At 33.3% G+C, this 18,067-nt stretch overlaps 2 protein-coding genes across 3 annotated transcripts; one reads left to right on the top strand and one right to left on the bottom strand.

Moving 5' to 3' along the window:
* Positions 1 to 312: 312 nt before the first annotated feature.
* On the bottom strand, positions 313 to 10,930 carry LOC123683760 (40S ribosomal protein S12, mitochondrial-like). 2 transcript variants are annotated; one of them, XM_045622641.1, is made up of 3 exons: positions 10,776 to 10,930; positions 10,437 to 10,588; positions 313 to 727 (listed from the first exon to the last, which is right to left on the bottom strand). In XM_045622641.1, exons 2-3 carry the CDS (start codon positions 10,585 to 10,587, stop codon positions 384 to 386), a joined length of 495 nt encoding a protein of 164 aa, XP_045478597.1. In that variant the 5' UTR covers position 10,588; positions 10,776 to 10,930; the 3' UTR covers positions 313 to 383. The 2 variants fall into 2 exon arrangements, with proteins under 2 accessions (XP_045478597.1, XP_045478598.1); XM_045622642.1 differs by lacking the exon at positions 10,776 to 10,930 and adding an exon at positions 10,648 to 10,766.
* A 117-nt stretch (positions 10,931 to 11,047) lies between these two features.
* On the top strand, positions 11,048 to 14,390 carry LOC123683759 (vacuolar protein-sorting-associated protein 36). The gene is made up of 6 exons (XM_045622640.1): positions 11,048 to 11,287; positions 11,340 to 11,535; positions 11,590 to 11,930; positions 13,517 to 13,739; positions 13,797 to 13,954; positions 14,139 to 14,390. Exons 1-6 carry the CDS (start codon positions 11,192 to 11,194, stop codon positions 14,310 to 14,312), a joined length of 1,188 nt encoding a protein of 395 aa, XP_045478596.1. The 5' UTR covers positions 11,048 to 11,191; the 3' UTR covers positions 14,313 to 14,390.
* The last annotated feature ends 3,677 nt before the right edge of the window (positions 14,391 to 18,067 follow it).

Below are 18,067 nucleotides of genomic sequence, written 5' to 3'. Positions count from 1 at the left end.
ACGTCTTTACTCCATGTTTCAGTGCACTGGGGATGGAAAAATATAAGTTTGATCCTTATACCACATAACCAACTGAAATCGTTCTACTACCAAATATATTGGATCATTATTTCAAACTCTCTTGATATTCATTATATTTCTATTTGAATATCCATAATAAATTTTTTATCAAACGCATTGAGATATTTTTCGAAAAAAGATGCAATAATGAACAACGTTGATCAGTGTATTCTTCTGTGTTAATTATCTGTACCTACTACAGACAAAATCTACTACTTCGTTGGTAAAATTTGTTTGAAATAAAAATTGAAATAAAATTCCTTCTTTATTGAATACAAGATGATATATCTTCTTTAATCAAAATTTATCTACAATATTTAAATCTATTTTCTATTTATTATTACATGTCCTAAATCAAACTTTCCTCTGACACACTTCAGTTTAACACCAGGACAATCTTGTACCCTTCCTACTCTCACCAAAACGATGTTGTGTTCTTGCAAATTATGACCTATACCAGGAATGTAAGCTACCATTTCTTTTCCGTTTGACAGTCTTACAAGTACGCACTTCCTATTAGCCGAATTTGGTTTTTTTGGTTTTTTTATTACCGTTCTTAATACAACACCCTTCATGAATGGATTACCATCAAGGGGCTTGTTAGATCTGTCTTTCTTGATATGGGGTCCTGTCCTATGCATCTGGTTCAGGGATGCCATAGTGCGTCCTGGAAAGAAAAATGCCATTTGAGAAGAATAATAATTGTTTTCGAGTCTACCGAAATGGAATCTTTGTGATAACTTTTGGGATTAATTTTTTTTTTCCAATTTCAAACCATCCTGAAAAACTTTAGTTTCTTGTCTGTTTGTCGGTCTGAGTTTGTATATCCTTGCAATAACCTCAACTTCTGAAATTCTTATCAGATTTTGATGAAATTTGGTACTGGTTCTCATATTGGACTGTAGATTGTCCCAAACACAATTCAGTTTCTCGATGTTTGCATAACTCGCGTTTCATTATTAGTCCCAATGTTGATGAAAATTGATATATAAGTTCGGATTGGGATTCATAAAAATTTCGGGATGTATACTCATGAGCAAACATAAGATATCTGGGATCTCAATATTTCGAGTTCTACTAGCCCATTTTATAGTAAATTTAATATGGACACATTACAAACTGGAACTCGTACATATTTTGTATATTTAACTAACACCATACTCATATTGAAACCATGATGGTCTATTCTTTTTTGATTTTTATAATACTCTAAATTTTTGTAGAATTCCCTAGTAAACAAGCGTCAAGAGTGCAGTTAACTAGGTTAACTGAAAATAATTTTTCGTTGATGTTGAATTTTGACAATATTTTTGTGCTAAACAAGAAAGTTTTTATTTTCAATTTCAAACTCAATGAGTTCATTGCTGATATTTTTAGTTTACCTAGTCTACTGAGAGTGAAAAAAACTTTTTTCGGCAACCTCTCTTTTTCTCTGAGAAAGTAGCATTTCCCGGCCTAGTCCGGAAAGTACGTAATGCCCGGACTAGGCCGGAAAAGAATCACGTCGTTTGTGTCATTGTGAATATGAAAATCTTGGTAGATATAATTTTAATAAATGCAGTTGATCATTACCATAGCAACCGAGAAAACGGCTAACAGTTCATATGTGGTATTTTCTGTTATGTTTAATTTAAATAAGAATTAAAATGTATATCGGGTGTCCCAAGGTGAGTGGCCTATTAGATTATTATGGAAACTATTGATGGTAAAGATTTCAAATTTTGTGGATAGATATTTGGCCATGTAAGGTACATTTTTGAAATAATTTCACATTTCCAGTGTTGCCGGATGTACGACAATTTGGCAACAACTTTGTTATTTTGAATGGGACATCCGGTATTTCAATTTTTTTTATGATACTCCATAAAATATTGAATCTATTCACTCTTACTTTTCCATCCCTATCTTTGACGGTTTTTGAGTTATTAATTATTTTTCGAAATTTTAGGTCAAATTGGCGTATTACGAAAATGACTCTAGCTCGCTCAATATTTGAGATTTAAGTCAGAAATTTTGCAAGTCGTTAGATATTGATCTGATCTGTGTCACTGCTTTTGAATTATGGTTGTCAATAATACAGGACGCACCAAAAAAAATCATCAATTGCCAAGTTACAAAATTGTAAAAAAGTCTATTTTTTCAAATTAGACCCCTAGTATATTTTTCAATTTTTGGAATCAGTTCAACACATTCTACAATTCTTCTATTCACTTACACAGACTTTTTTACAATTTTGTGACTTGGCAAATGATGATTTTTTTTGGTCCGTCCTGTATTATTGACAACCATAATTCAGAAGCAGTGACACAAATCAGATCAATATTTAACGACTTGCAAAATTTCTGACTCAAATCTCAAATATTGAGCGAACTAGAGTCATTTTCGTAATACGCCAATTTGATCTAAAATTTCGAAAAATAATTAATAACTCAAAAACCGTCGAAGATAGGGATGGAAAAGTAAGAGTGAATAGATTCAATATTTTATGGAGTATCATAAAAAAAATAGAAATACCGGATGTCCCATTCAAAATAACAAAGTTGTTGCCAAATTGTCGTACATCCGGCAACACTGAAAATGTGAAATTATTTTAAAAATGTACCTTACATGGCCAAATATCTATCCACAAAATTTGAAATCTTTACCATCAATAGTTTCCATAATAATCTAATAGGCCACTCACCTTGGGACACCCGATATAGAAGAAATGTGCCGTCTCATTGATTTGTTATTCTAAACGGTTGCCGAAAAAATATTGTGCGGAACACGCCCGAAAATGGTTTTTTTGGACTCACAGACTTCCAGGACTCGCTTACGTTCGTCCTTTGTCTATTCGTCCAAAAAAAACCCTATTTTCCGGACTTGTTACGTAAATTACTATTTTGTCTTCTATGTCAAAATTTCTGATCGCTTTGTCGGATTTGTTGTCGCAGAAATATTGTGGATTTTTTTAAAATTCTTCTTAAATTTTTTATGGTTCTGGTTATGCGATCAATAAGAAAACTTGAACGAGGTTTCGAATTGTCATTCTGCATCTAACAGCAATTTTGAAATTAACAAAACACATGCATAAATCGAAATGATTTTAGGGATATATTTTACCATATTTACCTCTATAAGTCGAAGACACACAAAAATTACCTCTATAACTCGAAGTCATCGGTCAATCGAGCGTATTTAATGATGCAATAATTGCATCGTGAGGTTTTATGAGTTAAATTTTGTTGGTTTGTTTTGTAAAAGCTGTAGGACATACATTTTTTGTTTAATGTTTTTTATCTCGAATCTATTTAGTCTCTGAAAGACCTCTCACAGAAGATAGGAATTTTTACGAAAAACTTATTTAGAATTATCACTCTCAATTGCTGAAACAAGCTCAAATAATTTGAATAAAATGCTCCTGCGCATATAATTGCAATAATGTATCAGAAGTTGTCAGGTTGAAAAAAAAGTTGCCTAAAAATAAACGAACAATTGAACACTTTGAAAATTAACTTTTTTTGCATTTTGTAATCTGAATCTTCACCATCAGAGAAACACTTAAAATATTCAGAATTTGTCAATTGGCATTTGTCAACACAGAGAGTCGTTGGTCTATTACATTATGAAATTTTCTAGTGTCAATTCATTTTTCAGTAAATTCATCAAATATGTATACGATCTACTCCTAATATAGGGAACATATTCACTATTCTTCACCCCTATAACTTGAATCCTTATTTGGTTTACCTCTATATCTCATTATCTCTGTAAGTCGAATTTAATGGCAATGTTTGCTTCGTTATTATTATAATATATGTTATATAAATTCTAGTCTAAAGAAAGGTTGATGTAACCTTACTTGTACATTATATGAATCAAGAATGACCTGAACAACTCGAACTACGCCTATTTTGAACTATACGTAACTCGACGAAAAATCTTGGTCCCCTGGTGTTTCTAGTTAACGAGAGTCCACTATATTATATTCATATATTTTTTTTGTTTTTTTTTTCAGTGAGCAGCACGCGAGTTAAGTGGAGGGCGAAAGCTAGTATACTTGTGACTCAACCATCAACGTTTTGGCTTTAGGCTGAAGCAAGGTGGTCTGTCCCTATCCTCCAGATTTAATCCCCAGGGTTTCCTAGATATTATTCCGTCAAATCCCAAGTCCGAGCAATATAGCGTGAATGCAGAATAGGGGTCGTATTGTTGTTCGTCGTAATGGTCAACGTCTGACGTCCGAGATGCGTCACCTGCTCTTGTCACGGTCTCAAAGGGGTAGATAAATCAGAGACGGATCAGTCGATTTGACGTTCTTGAAAGGAACATTACAGCTCTTTGCGTCATATGAATATTCGTAATATTTTGAAAATTTCCAATTTTAATTTCCACATAAATGTGCATTTATGCAACAAAATGAAGAATAACATGTAATAGAGTAACGACTAATACGTTCATGCAGACCAAGTACCAATGGACTAGTTTTCATTTTTTTGTTAAGGATTAATTCTGAAAATTTAAGTAAAATGAAACAAAAATGTGGAAGAATCATTGAAATATCTGTAGAAATGAAAAAGTTATGGGACTTTTGAAATCACCTGTACCGTTCGTGTCGTGTTTTGTTCGTTACACGATGGCTGAAATTTAAAAAAATCGTACAAACATTGTATTGTGCATATGTGTGCAAGCACGACAATTCAAAACCCCAATAAATTGTTTTTTCATGTACCAAATGACATGAATCAAAGGAAGAAGTGGTGCAAATTAATGAGGCGTGACTAAATTGGACCTAAAACTACTTCATATGTGTGTGAAGATCATTTTGATGTAAGTACCAGTCAGTACTAGCTGTCTATTTCTGATAATAAAAATACTAAGGTGTAAGTTGGTTTGAAATAAGTTATTGGGTAAAAATAACTTTGTCCTTTCACGAAGCTTTCTTCCATTATGGTGACATAAAAACAAACTCGAGTTAAAACTACACTGTACAACTACAAACGGCGCGAAAGCCTTGGCGCAGCTAAGTATTTAAACGTAACTTATGGTGTAGCGATCACAGGCAAGTGACGTGACGTCACAGAAACCAAAAGACGTTCCGCGCTAAAATACGTAAATTTAAATAATCTATTTCTCAGTCATTTCTCGATGGATTTTCAAATTTTTTTCACTGATTTATCAGTTTTGCTCTATATTTTAATTCTATCGTGTCAAATATAGTATTATCAACATCACTAAACTAGTCCATTAGAGAAAGTGTGCCTTTATTCAGTATCAAATAACGATAAATGTAAATATCGAAATTCAATTAAATAATAATAATAAAGGATTTTATTCTGCAAAAAAAAATACATTCTCTTGTATTGTGAGAAATAAAATTCTCACTTGTACCTTAGAATATAGATAGAAGGAACGGAAAGTAAACATTTGTGATCGATCCCGAATACAAGAGAGATGGAAGTTTAGTGTCGCCAATCACAATCAAGCTCGCCGATTATGTGTGCGAGCCATAGGCGTGGAGAATCCTGATCTTATTGTTGAATGCTTTATCAAGAATCCTTTTCTCATAACTTCACAATAGCTAAATCATTGAACTGAGAAAAACATTGACCCTTTTGAAACACGAAAGAATTTTTATGAATAAATCACATTGTAAACTATCTTATGAATGTTCTATGTAGGTCATAATATTATGGTATGACCAAAATGATCTCCATACTCATCAATATCAAGTTAAGGTTTCCAATCTTCTTCACAAGTGAAAAATAAAGTAAACTTTTTCGAATCCGTCCCTGTCGTGTCCATCTAAACGATTGATGTAGTGCACGCAAAGATAGGGATCTCGAAGTTTCAGTTATTGCATTTCTACTATTGTTCGGACATCCCTGTCACTTCTGGTTCTCTGAGATGGAAGAGGTGGTTATGTTCATTTTTCATAATTTTCAGATTTGAATGGAACCAACAACTTCCGTTCATTTGTCCGACATTGGGTGCACAATTGAACGGTCAGTTTTCACGAATAATGGCTAAAGGATTAAGGCGTAACAGTTCTAGCAGATTCATTAATAATGGGACGAAAAACATTCATGCCAAACTGTCAATCGCAAAGGACAATTCTGGTGTCCAACACGTCTCTACTGATATTTCAGGATTAAAAAACTATTCAGTACCATTCGATGAATATTTGAAACCCAAAATAACCTGCCAGATGAATGTTATAAAATCGCATTTTCCAATTTTTGAAATATTATTTCATGTATATACAGGGTGTTCTGATTTGTTTCCGACAAACTGAAATGGGTGATAGATCACATCATTTTAAGCAAAAAAGTTCCTATGAACATGGGTCCGGAAATGCTTCGTTTCCGAGATACAGGGTGTTAAAGTTGAAAAAATAATTCGCGTTTTCTTTAATATGTTTTGACTGCTTCGAAATCCTTTCATGAAATTATTCCTATTCAAATATTAAATTTAAATTCATTTTGAAAATTTCTAAGGCGAAATGCATGCGGATTTTCTATTGCCCACTAATAAGTAGAAGTGGTATGCTATGTAATTGTTGTTTTTAAGTGTTCTGAATATTCTGTTTCCTGAAATATTGCGTTGTTGGGATGCTTTACGAATACTGAGTTTTTATTTTCTTCGAAGGTCTGTAAAATCCTATTTCTCTGTAGATGATTTCTTCTTTGTATGCTTCGTTCGGGCCTTTGGTAACCAATACCATTTTCCTGTATTTGTTGATAAGCTATTAACTTAGTTAACTATAATTATAATTAATGGCATCTGAACCTAACACACTCTAAATCTGTCATTGTGTATAGCCATTTTAAATCTATTGCCGCAACAATTGTTGAATGTAAAACAATCAATCATTCGAAGATGTCATTTGTGCATTCAACAGAACGGTGGACATTTCGAACACCTTCTTTAAAAATTATTATGTTATTTTGTTTTGTTCTAAATTGTTACTTCTAAATAATATTTCATTTAAAATTATTACAAATTTGTTTCTACATGTTTTAGAGATTACAAAAATATGGATTTGGCTTTAAATGCGTTTTTCTCTGAAACGGTTGCCCCTAGCAACTTGAATGAGTTATACCTTTTTTAACTAGAAAAGTCAGGGGAATCGATTTTTTTAGTCCAGAATGACGTACAGGGTAGCACAGAAAAGTTGCTACGGTTAAAAGGGGACGAAATGATTGCCAGTGACGCCCTCTAGAAAGTACAACCAAATCGACCACAAATTTGAATTTCTCACCTCAAAAAACCCTATGTACCAACTTTCATGCAATTATTTGGAATCAGTCGAAAGATATTTAAGAAAACGCGAATTATTTTTTCAACTTCAACACCCTGTATCTCGGAAACGAAGCATTTCCGGACACATGTTCATAGGAACTTTTTTGCTTAAAATGATGTGATCTCTCACCCGTTTCAGTTTGTCGGAAACAAATCAGAACACCCTGTATGTTAACTTTTGGATCAATGCTCAAATCTCCGATAAATCATGAAATAAATCGAGTTCTCTGCGAGATCGGTACTTACAGGGGCAACGCCAGACATTTTGACGCCCCGGCAAAATAAAATTTTACTGCCCTACTTCCCTAATTGTCTAATCGTACTTTCATTGACTGCTATTAAATTGATATATTTTGTATTCGCCAGAAAAAAAATTGTTTTTGGCATATAGGCACTTGTAGAACATTTATTACTAAATATTTTTCGATTTAATGAATTGCATATACAGGGTGTTTCATCATTGACGAGAAGCCTTATTACGCGCTGAAATTTTCGATTTTTTTTTCGACACAGTAACATTAGGCTCCATTAGAGCTACATTCTCATTTACACACGCATGGACGTTTCACGTTTGGAAAGATAGTACTTTTCCAAATTCGTGCGGAAAAAAGCCTTGCTATTAACTTTCCGCACGCATAAGTGAATAGCGATTCGAATGTTGGCAATCAGAATTTTGTTGGTAGCATGATATTCTTTTTCTTCCGGGTACTCTATTACCTACTACTTTTCCTTGAATTATATTCCCAGATAAACTGTATAAATGATTCCTTCAAATACGTGGTTCGTTTTTGAAATTGAACTCATGGAAGAATATCTAAGCCTTCTGCACTTGTATTATAAATAACTATTCTCTAATTGTGTCGCAAATTAATTCATTCTGTCATATCTTCTAGAACAAAATTATGCGAGAATACCTATCTCAGATTCACACAGATGTCATGGTTATATTTTTCTCTAATTCTGCCGCATCTTGTAGAACAAAATCGTGCGAGAATATAGCAGATTTGCACAGGATTCATGGTTATATTTTATCATTATAATGATGATACCAGGAATTCTTCGTCACGGATTCATCTATTATGTATCAAATTTTGTGATTCTGTTCTGCAACTGTTCTGCCAACTCGCATTTTTCAATTCAAAAATCACTAAATGATATTTATGGAAATATTCTATTAATTTCAATAAAAATTCAGTGAATTAGAGAACATCATGTTAAATTTTCGTACAGGGGTTATTTGAACATTAATTCATTAAAAAACTCGCCACGGTAAAAAATAGGACGTCCAAAATGAGTGTGTTTAAAATTACACTTAGAAATCTACTACTATCGTTGCAAGACTATTCTTGAAAATGGTAAATATCAAAAAGGTTGACAGATATGACAGGAAAGATGTTATGTTATCATAATGTAGTATATAACATTACTAGCAAGGTAAGAGGGTTTTTACTGGCGAATGGAGGATATAATTGACGAGCCGCAGGCGAGTCAGTTACCTCCTTGAGCCAGTAAAACCCGTTACCTTGCGTGTATTGTTTTATATTTTATTTGTTTCTCATTTGTGAAAAGATTAGATAAATTCCAAAAAAATCTCAATAATTTGTCTCAAATGTCGTAAGCTATCATAGACATGTCTATGTAAGCTATGGAAGCGTTGCCATGAACATGTCTGTTTATTTTTCTTTACATTTTTTTTGGCGAAAGCGAGAATGAATGTACCAAAAGAAATTATTGAGGCAGCCAGTAGTGTAGCTTCAAGTTTATTACCTGCAAAATCAGCTTCAAGGTACGAGCGAGAATACGACGACTTCAAAGAGTGGCAAAACAAAAATAGTGTGATTGGGGTAACTGAAGATGTTTTGTTGGTCTACTTGAATCAACTATCAGCTAGATTCAGCCCTAATACTTTATGGGCAAAATGGTCTATGCTGAAAAGCTGCTTGGAAATGAAAGAAAATGCCCCTGTTCGCAGGTTTGTTTTCCTCAAAAAATTTATTGAAAAATATGACGTTTAGCTGTCATTTGCAGATTTCAAAAGGTAATAGCGTTTCTGAAACGAAAAAATGATCGTTATACGCCACAAAAGGCCAAGGTATTAAGTAAAGAAGAGGCTGAACAATTTCTTTTACATGCTCCTGATGACCAGTGGTTGCTGGCGAAAATTGTAACAATATTTGGGATTTTTGGATGTTGTCGATGTGACGGAATTCTCTCCTTGAACGTGAATGATGTAGAAGATATGGGAAAATACGTTATTGTGACATTGCGGCAAACAAAAAATTTAACAACAAGAAGATTCACCATAACCGATGATGGCTGCAGCTTCAAGCCTTGCATGTTATACAGAAAATATGTAAATCTTCGGCCTCCTGGAACAGAAAGTCTAAGATTTTTTTTGACATACTTACCGACATGGAAAGTGCAACATATATGACGATAAAATAAAATTTTCTAATGTAAATAATACTACTAACTTGTAAAAATTTTGCAAGTTAACTGTCAGTTTTACAAGTTAGTGACTTGATAAAATAAACTTTCTTGATTAATATTGTGTTTTTGGAAACTGACGTTTACAAATGAGAAACAAATAAAATAAGTTCTGCACAAAACAAATGTTAAATCACTTAGGTGCATATTTATAGCAATTTTTATAGTGGTAGGGAAGTGATATTGTATTAGATATAGTATGAAAAACATATAAATTTGTTGTTAATCTTAGCAAGAACCGACGCATGAAATATGTATTTGTTATTGTATGAAACTGTTTATAAACTTGAGCTTGATAAATAAATGAATAAGTTAAATCCCACAGAGTATTTCAAATAACAAACCACCAGAAATTTTCTGATGTGACTGCAAGGAGAAGAAGCAGGAAATTGAAGGTGTAAACAATAAAAACTGGAAAATTATTAGAATGAGCCATATCATTTTGCAGAAAATAATGAATGGTCAGCCTACACAAGAGTTTTCACACATACGAATAATAATAAACATAATAAGATATACTTTATTACTTATGGGTCATTCTCTTCTCCAAAAAAACCATTACCAAGTTGGAAATGGATCAGTTAGATTATGAACTACAAGAAACTTACCGTGTATAGAAAGAGATGTTAATTTTCCACAGAGAACATTTGTTAAGTCGGGAATTGCATACTGACACAAAACAGGAAAAAAAGTCTGCTTCAATTTTCCTGTAGTGTAATTTGTAGATGCTCTCTGGATAAGACTAGACAAAAAATTCATTCTGAAAAACAACCATTTCATCATAACAATACCACTGTTAATTATTGTATAAAAGCATACATCGTATTCAACTGGCTGCACTTGTGCGAATTAATTCAAAATTTTGTAGTGCTAAATGACATAATTAGATCGAATTAATTCGAACTGGTGCAGCCAGTCGAATACGCTATTAATGAACATATTCTCACTTTATTTTGTTCTTTTTCGATCTACACCTTCATTATAACCTATAAATTTGATGAACTTAACCTTAAAATCATAGATAAATACAAACCATAGACCTAATATCAATTAATTAATTATTTCAATTAATTAATTAATATGGATATTAGGTCTATGATACAAACGCATCTATGCTTAAAATATTCGTTGTCAGAAATCAACGACCAGTCAGAAGTTGGCTGCTTGCAACTCTTGCAAGTCAGGAATATCTACTTATCTATGGTCAGGAACAAGAGAGAGTTGTCATAAGTAAAAGAGAGACAACGCTTTGATCCTTGTTTATAATTCAGATTTGAGATTAATTGTTATATTAAATTAGTAATCTCATGTATAATATAAATTACATATTTTTGTTGGTTAATGTATAGCTGAAGAGGTAGACATGAACCGTGTCAAGTATGCTAGTCCAATATTAATTGAAAATGAATACACCCTAGTGTCTGAAAAAAATGTAAGACTATACGATGGAGATCAAAAGGTTAATGAAATCAAAATAATCATTGAAACACATAATAAACTTATGATTGTAGACTTCCTTTGAAGGAGGAGAACTTATAATTACATCTCATAGAATATTATGGGGAAGACCAGGAACTATAGCTACTGGTCAAACATGCTTAGCATTAAGTTTGAGTTTGGTTGTTTATGTAGAAGAAGAATCTTTGAGTACATTCAGTTTCAGCAGATCCAGAAAAATTATCTTGTTTCTTTCAGAAAATTCAAATGGTGAAAAATAATTTATAAGTTTGTAATAATAATGAATCATCAAACTCTTTTCAGATCAGTCCTCTGGTCCTCAGTCAACAAGTGCCTACAATTTCATTAAGTTGTCTTTCAGAGATGGTTACCAACACAATGTCATTGACACTCTCAAACATGCACTCCAACAAAGAGCATGGGAATTGAAAATTCTACAAAAACCCTTAGGTTCTTCATCGCCTAATAAAGCTGCACCTGTGATCAAATTACGAACAGGTATCGTAGGAATAGAAAGAACTCTGCAAGAAAAGCAAAAAGCAGCTGATGACAGTATTAATGTGGCATTCCAAGATTTGAATAAGCTGATGATAATGGCTAAAGATATGGTTAAACTGTCCCAAATGATTTCCACTAAAATTAAGGTAAACATACTCCTACTTCAATTTTAGAAATTCATAATGCTGTAATAGAGTTTGTATTGGAAACAGGAATATACATGTTTGTATGAATCACAGCAGATATTTGAGAAAGTGGAAAATATTAACCAGAAACATCTGGTAATGTTATCATTGTGTAATTCCCAATTTTTTATTCCTCTCTGCCTCTATAGCATTCCAACTCTAGATTTACAGAACAAACAAATTCAATAAATGAGGAGCCTGATGAACCCATCGTCAATCACATTTATTGATTGCTTTCCTGTGCCCCCACTATTTGTTTACAACAAAGACTTAATAATTTTTGAATCCCTCCTTAGATAAATTCATTTTGAAAGACTTGAATTAACATTGTATATTGGACTCAGTCAAATGCAAACACATCTTTATTATTCAGAAAAGCTGAATCGACTCCTGCCCACCATAGATGCCAGGTGCTTTTTGTCCCAGAAAGCTGAAACCTGTCAATAATCAAGTGATGATTTCACATACCAACTCTTCAAATTTGCATACATAGGCTCGATATTTTTGTAGAGTGTGATACATTGTTAAATTGGTAATTTTTTTTTATCACCTCATAAGGAAAACCAATATGGCATCCATAAGAAAAAAATTAGAATCTCTATATTGTGGATAATGACTACAAACCGAATTTTGTGAAGTTATCTCCAGAAACAAATGAGTTATACAGAAAAAAAGAAAATCTCGATTTTCAGTTTTTTCAAGATATCTCGGGAACCATTGAAGATATTTTAAATCTGTTCACACCAACACACTCATCCCTAAATAATGCAAAATAATTAAAGCCACTCTGTATCTTTAATGGCTTTCAATATCCCTGTAGTGCCCCTCTAAAAAGTTCTAACCCTGTATAATGTGGTCGAAGAATATAACAGTTTGCCAACACCTTTGCGGCAACTTTCTGTGCCTCGGTTTATATCAATATTGGTTTACATTTATATAGTTTTTATAATTTTTTTATTGTATGAAATTAAATGAATTTTTTTTTTACATTTTAGAATAGAATTTAGGATCGCTTGGATGATTAAGCTGAATAGATTGATATGATCTGTTTATTATTAATGGTTATTTTCAATGCAATACTAATTTATTTCTTGAATATTCATTATAATTCGCATATTATGGAGATTGGCATAGGTCATTTAGTCACCCTATATATTAATTAATGAGTCATTGAATCCCTTAATTAAGAAAGATTTAAATTCGCCTTTTCTTGTTTAATTCAAATATATCAACATACATATAGTGATGAGAAGAGACCTGCAAACATGATATACCAATAAACTAGATTGTCTTTGTATTTAGTAGTATGAATATCTTCTCATTTTTTCTTCAATGTAATGATCAATATTCATATTAATAAAAGTACAATTTTAACTATGTAATAATTTCAGTTTTTTTAATTTTATTAGAAACGTACTTGATACCTAAAGAATGCCTGAGGATTCAGTAAAAAATTAAGACTACTGATATATTCTATAAAAATATGAATTGAAGATGCTGTGCTGTAAAATTGCTCTAGTTGAATCTATTGAATAAACTTCTTTCAGGAAAAACAAGGAGATATCACTGATGATGATACTGTTAAATTCAAATCATACCTATTGAGTTTAGGTATCGACGATCCAGTAACCAGAGACTCCTACAAATCAAACACTCGTTTTTATCAAGACCTTGCAAGAGAAATTTGCAACTTCTTTATAGAGCCTATTGATAAAATGGGGGGCATGATGGGTGTGACGGATGTTTTTTGTCGTATCAATAGAGCTAGAGGTGGATGAATATTACTGTTGCACATAACTTATCAATTTTAAAATTGTAAATTTTCAGGTTTAGAGTTGGTATCTCCAGAAGATGTCTTGAATGCTTGCAAAGCTATGGAAAATTTGAATTTGCCATTGAAATTGTATCAATTTAGTTCAGGGGTGATGGTATTACAACTAAGCTTCTTGGACGATGAGACTGTAACGGATGCTACGGCACAACTAGTAAGACAAAATTTATTATGTTAACTCAACTGTGTTTTTATGTCACTAGGGTGAAATTATTAATTGATGAAAAAAAGTTTTTCTCTTTCTATATTTTTTTTCTCAGATAAAATTATGAACAAAATAATTGTGATGTTATTAAAATTTTAGTAGTATTTGAAAATTAACTTAACTTTTGTTTCAGATCGAAGAAAAGAATTCTCTAACATGTGAAGAATTGGCTACTCATTTGGGAATCTCTATCGTTTTAGCGAAAGAAAGATTGCTTTCAGCAGAAAAAGTAGCTAAATGTTGCAGAGATGACTCCATAGAAGGATTACGTTTTTACCCCAACCTGTTCTTAACTAATGAAGATTAAGTATTTGTATGATTAATATAATTACCTATTTATTAAAGAAGAAATTTATTTCAATGTTTCAATATACAATTTACCATTTACTGTAATAATGTATTGACCCCTTTGAATCTTCCATTAAGTTCCCATTTTCTGGAGGTAAAATGTCATAATTTGGTTTTTATAGGAAACAGCACTGTTAAGCTTCTTGTTCAACTTGATTCATTGAATTTATGAAGGCCGTCAAATATCCCCGCTTTGATTTTTTTATGCTCAACTGAAGCATTTTTACCCCTATGCAAAACATAACCCATTCTTATCAAGAGCCATTACAAATTGCTCCATTAAGCCCAACTTTATATTTAACGGAGGAGGTATGTTTTTTTCTCTTACGCGAGTTAGGGGATTAAAAAGGTCAGTTCAGGTACCTGATAGGCAATGGTTCCACTATTTATAGATTTACCTGAAATTTACTCTATTACAAACTGACAATAAATGAATATATAATAATTTTAAACTCTCATAAATGAATAAACTGAATGTAACCCACATTGCTAGATAACTTGATGTATCTAAAGAAATAGAGCTGATAGAGAAAAACGGATTACATTTACAAATTGAGCGTCCCAAATAAAGTTAAAATCAGCTTTAAAACCTCAGGCACCAAAAAAATTTTGTTGTGTTATTAGAAAGGCGTAAGAATCAAATTTTTTTTAAGATGAATCCAATCGCAATTCATTTTATTAAAAAAGGTCACAAATTGTGAAGTATAAAAGAAAAAACTGTCAGAAGCCCAAATTTTGATCTTTGTTGGGTGAGGGCTCTTCAGTGTCACTCCCCCTCGCACCACGTGGTCTACTGCTTTTCTGGTTCACATTTGTTAGTGAATTAAAATTGTGATTTTCAGAAATGATTATTTCATACTTATTAGGGTGCTTTCATCACTTATCCATCTTTAAGAGATAGAAAGTATCTAACTACACTGCTCAACAATTGATAGGGATCACTTACTTGTTCTAAATTTATTTCTGAAATATTCGCTCCGAGATTATAAATTTAGTCAGATATCAGAGTATTTTCAGTTGATAATATGGTTCACTTGAGAAAAGAATGAAAAAATGGAAAGTTGGAGAGAAAAAAAGACTTTATTAGGAACACACAAAATTCTGTGTTTGAATAACATACAAATTTTATGATGAAACCACAAGAAGGCTGAAGTTTCGGTTAAGCTAGTACCTAGTTGGTCCCCCACGAGCTCGTCTCAAGCATTCTACCCTACGAGGCATACTTTCGATCAAACGATTTATAAAATTTTGGGGCAAATTCGTCCAAATATCCCGTAAAGCGTTAGAAAGGTCCTCCAGGTTATTGATCGGTTGTTCTAAGGTTGGCAATTGTCTAGACATCTCAGACCAGACATGTTCGATGTCTGGAGAGCGAGCTGGCCAGTCCATCCTATCAATAGCATGAGTTTCTAGCGCTTCATTAACCAGACGACTACGGTGTGGACGGGCATTATCGTGAATTAAAATGAAATTCTCGCCCACGGCAGCCGCAAACGGAACAATTATGGGTTCAATAATCATATCGTGATATCTCTGGCTGGTCATGGTGGTGTTCTGCAGAACAACCAACTCTGTGCGTTGGTTCAAACAAATGCCTCCCCATACACATATAGAACCTCCGCCAAAAGCTGTTGTGGGTACCATAAACTGTTCTGCATACCTTCGACCTCTTTCCCTCCAAGCAAGAATACGTTCATCGGAGTTGACCAAACGAAATCTAGACTCATCCGTAAATAAACATCGGCTCCAATCTTCAAGTGTCCAATTGCGGTGCTCCTCAGCCCATTGCCGTCGATGAACCTGGAGTTCCCTATTCAAACGGGGATGTTGTACCCTCCTACGTGCTCTCAAACCACGAACATGTAGTCGTCGTCTTACAGTCTGGTTCGAAATTAGAACTCCTGTTGCAACTCTCAGTGATCTATTGAGCCGCGACGACGGGTAAGTGGGATTTCTCCTAGCATTGAGGATCAAAAGACGATCTTGGGCAGCTGTTGTACTGCGCTGCCGACCTCCCCCATGAACATAAGCTACTGAGTCGTTTTGGATGAACCTATTTCAAGCCCGACTCACGACACTTTGCGAAATATTCAACCGCCGGGACACTTCTCGCTGGGACAAACCTTCCTGTATCCACCGTATGATTTGGTCCAGTTGCACAGGAGCCAAACGTCTTCTCAGCATGGCTGATAAGCTGATATTGTTCTCATTTCTTCAATTATTGTCACCTTATGTGTTTGAACGAGAGAAAAAAAACAGATGTAATAACAAATACCACATTATTGCTTTTCACTCCACCTGTAACAGCCTACAGATAATAATCGATTTTGTGAACAAGAGCCGATGAAGTGAGGAAGACTTTGATATAATCAACTCAAAACATCTTACTTTTTCCTTAGAGAACATATAATGTACAGATATTCACGAGATAACTTGAAAAAAAATACAAATGAAGAGAAGTTCATAAGTGATCCCTAGCAATTGTTGATCAGTGTATCAAGAGAGAGCATTATCCAGGGTTAGGGATTCATCAAATCAAGTAGCTTAATTGATATTTTTAACCAACTCCTTGACTTGAGAATCAAGCTCGTGAAAAATTACATACTTGAACGACTTAATTTCAGATATTTATTGCTTGACTTGAGCTTGAATCGCACGGCATATATTTCTACAAGCTCGTGCGCGCTTAAACAAAATAAGGGGGTTCCCCGAGCTCCGAGATGACTGAAACGATTGCCAGCAGTGGCGTAACTTCGAAAAAGCAAAACATTTTTTTTTAATTGTTACTCCATAATTTTGAAGAAGTTTTTCTAATCAATTGATGTCATTGATGTCACCATCAATCCTGCTACAAGATGAGCACTTTTATTGCACTACGAGTACGAGGTTTATTATTTTTCTTTATCTATCCTCTTATTTGCCACCTCGTCACTCGTTCATTACTGTAGTTATCAAAGCACTGAACTGAGTAATTCGCATAGAAAAATTGTGATGTGTTGTACCATTTATTGTATTTCATTGAAATTACGATTTATTTGTGAAGACATCAATCTGCACACATCAATCAATATATCATATATCTACACGGTATATTCTTCAATTGGAGGTATAAATGAAAATGACAGATTTCTCGGATAATTTCAAGACAAAAACACTTTGTTTTTGAGGTACAGGTGTTAATTAGTTTAAGATTTTTTCTCATAGAACCTTCCATTCACAAGATATTTGAATTGGTCATAGATATTCCAATTTAAAGTTTTCATCATGTAATATGCTAATTTCAAATGCAAATCCACAGGGTGATATTTTTTCTGGAAGGGTGCTGAGCTGATGATTCTTTCCTCCAGAACTATTTTTTGGTGAACCGCCTCTGGTGGTTCAGAAAAATGTAGAAGAAACTCTGGTCCAGTACCTACTACACTTTTTGGTTTGTTATAGTTTTATCGTATCTGCTATCGATTTCGAGAAAAAATCTAATTAGCTCCCTATAGTAATCCTCGAGAAAATCCAAATTATTATAACGATCCAGATAGTAAACTGTAATGAATGAATTTATTTTAAGTTTTGGTACTTATTTACTCACTTCGTAGCGAAGATTAACAAAGATTTGAGAAACTGATATAACTACTATCACTAAAAAGTGCGACACACTAGAAACACTCTGTATCTCGAAAACAAAGCGTTTGCAAGCTTATATTCATGGAACTTTTCATT

This window comes from Harmonia axyridis, chromosome 7 (genome assembly GCF_914767665.1).
Source record: "Harmonia axyridis chromosome 7, icHarAxyr1.1, whole genome shotgun sequence".
Taxonomy (NCBI): domain Eukaryota; kingdom Metazoa; phylum Arthropoda; class Insecta; order Coleoptera; family Coccinellidae; genus Harmonia; species Harmonia axyridis.
The sequence above is the reverse complement of the archived record's forward strand: the minus strand, read 5'-3'. Positions and strand labels throughout refer to the sequence as shown.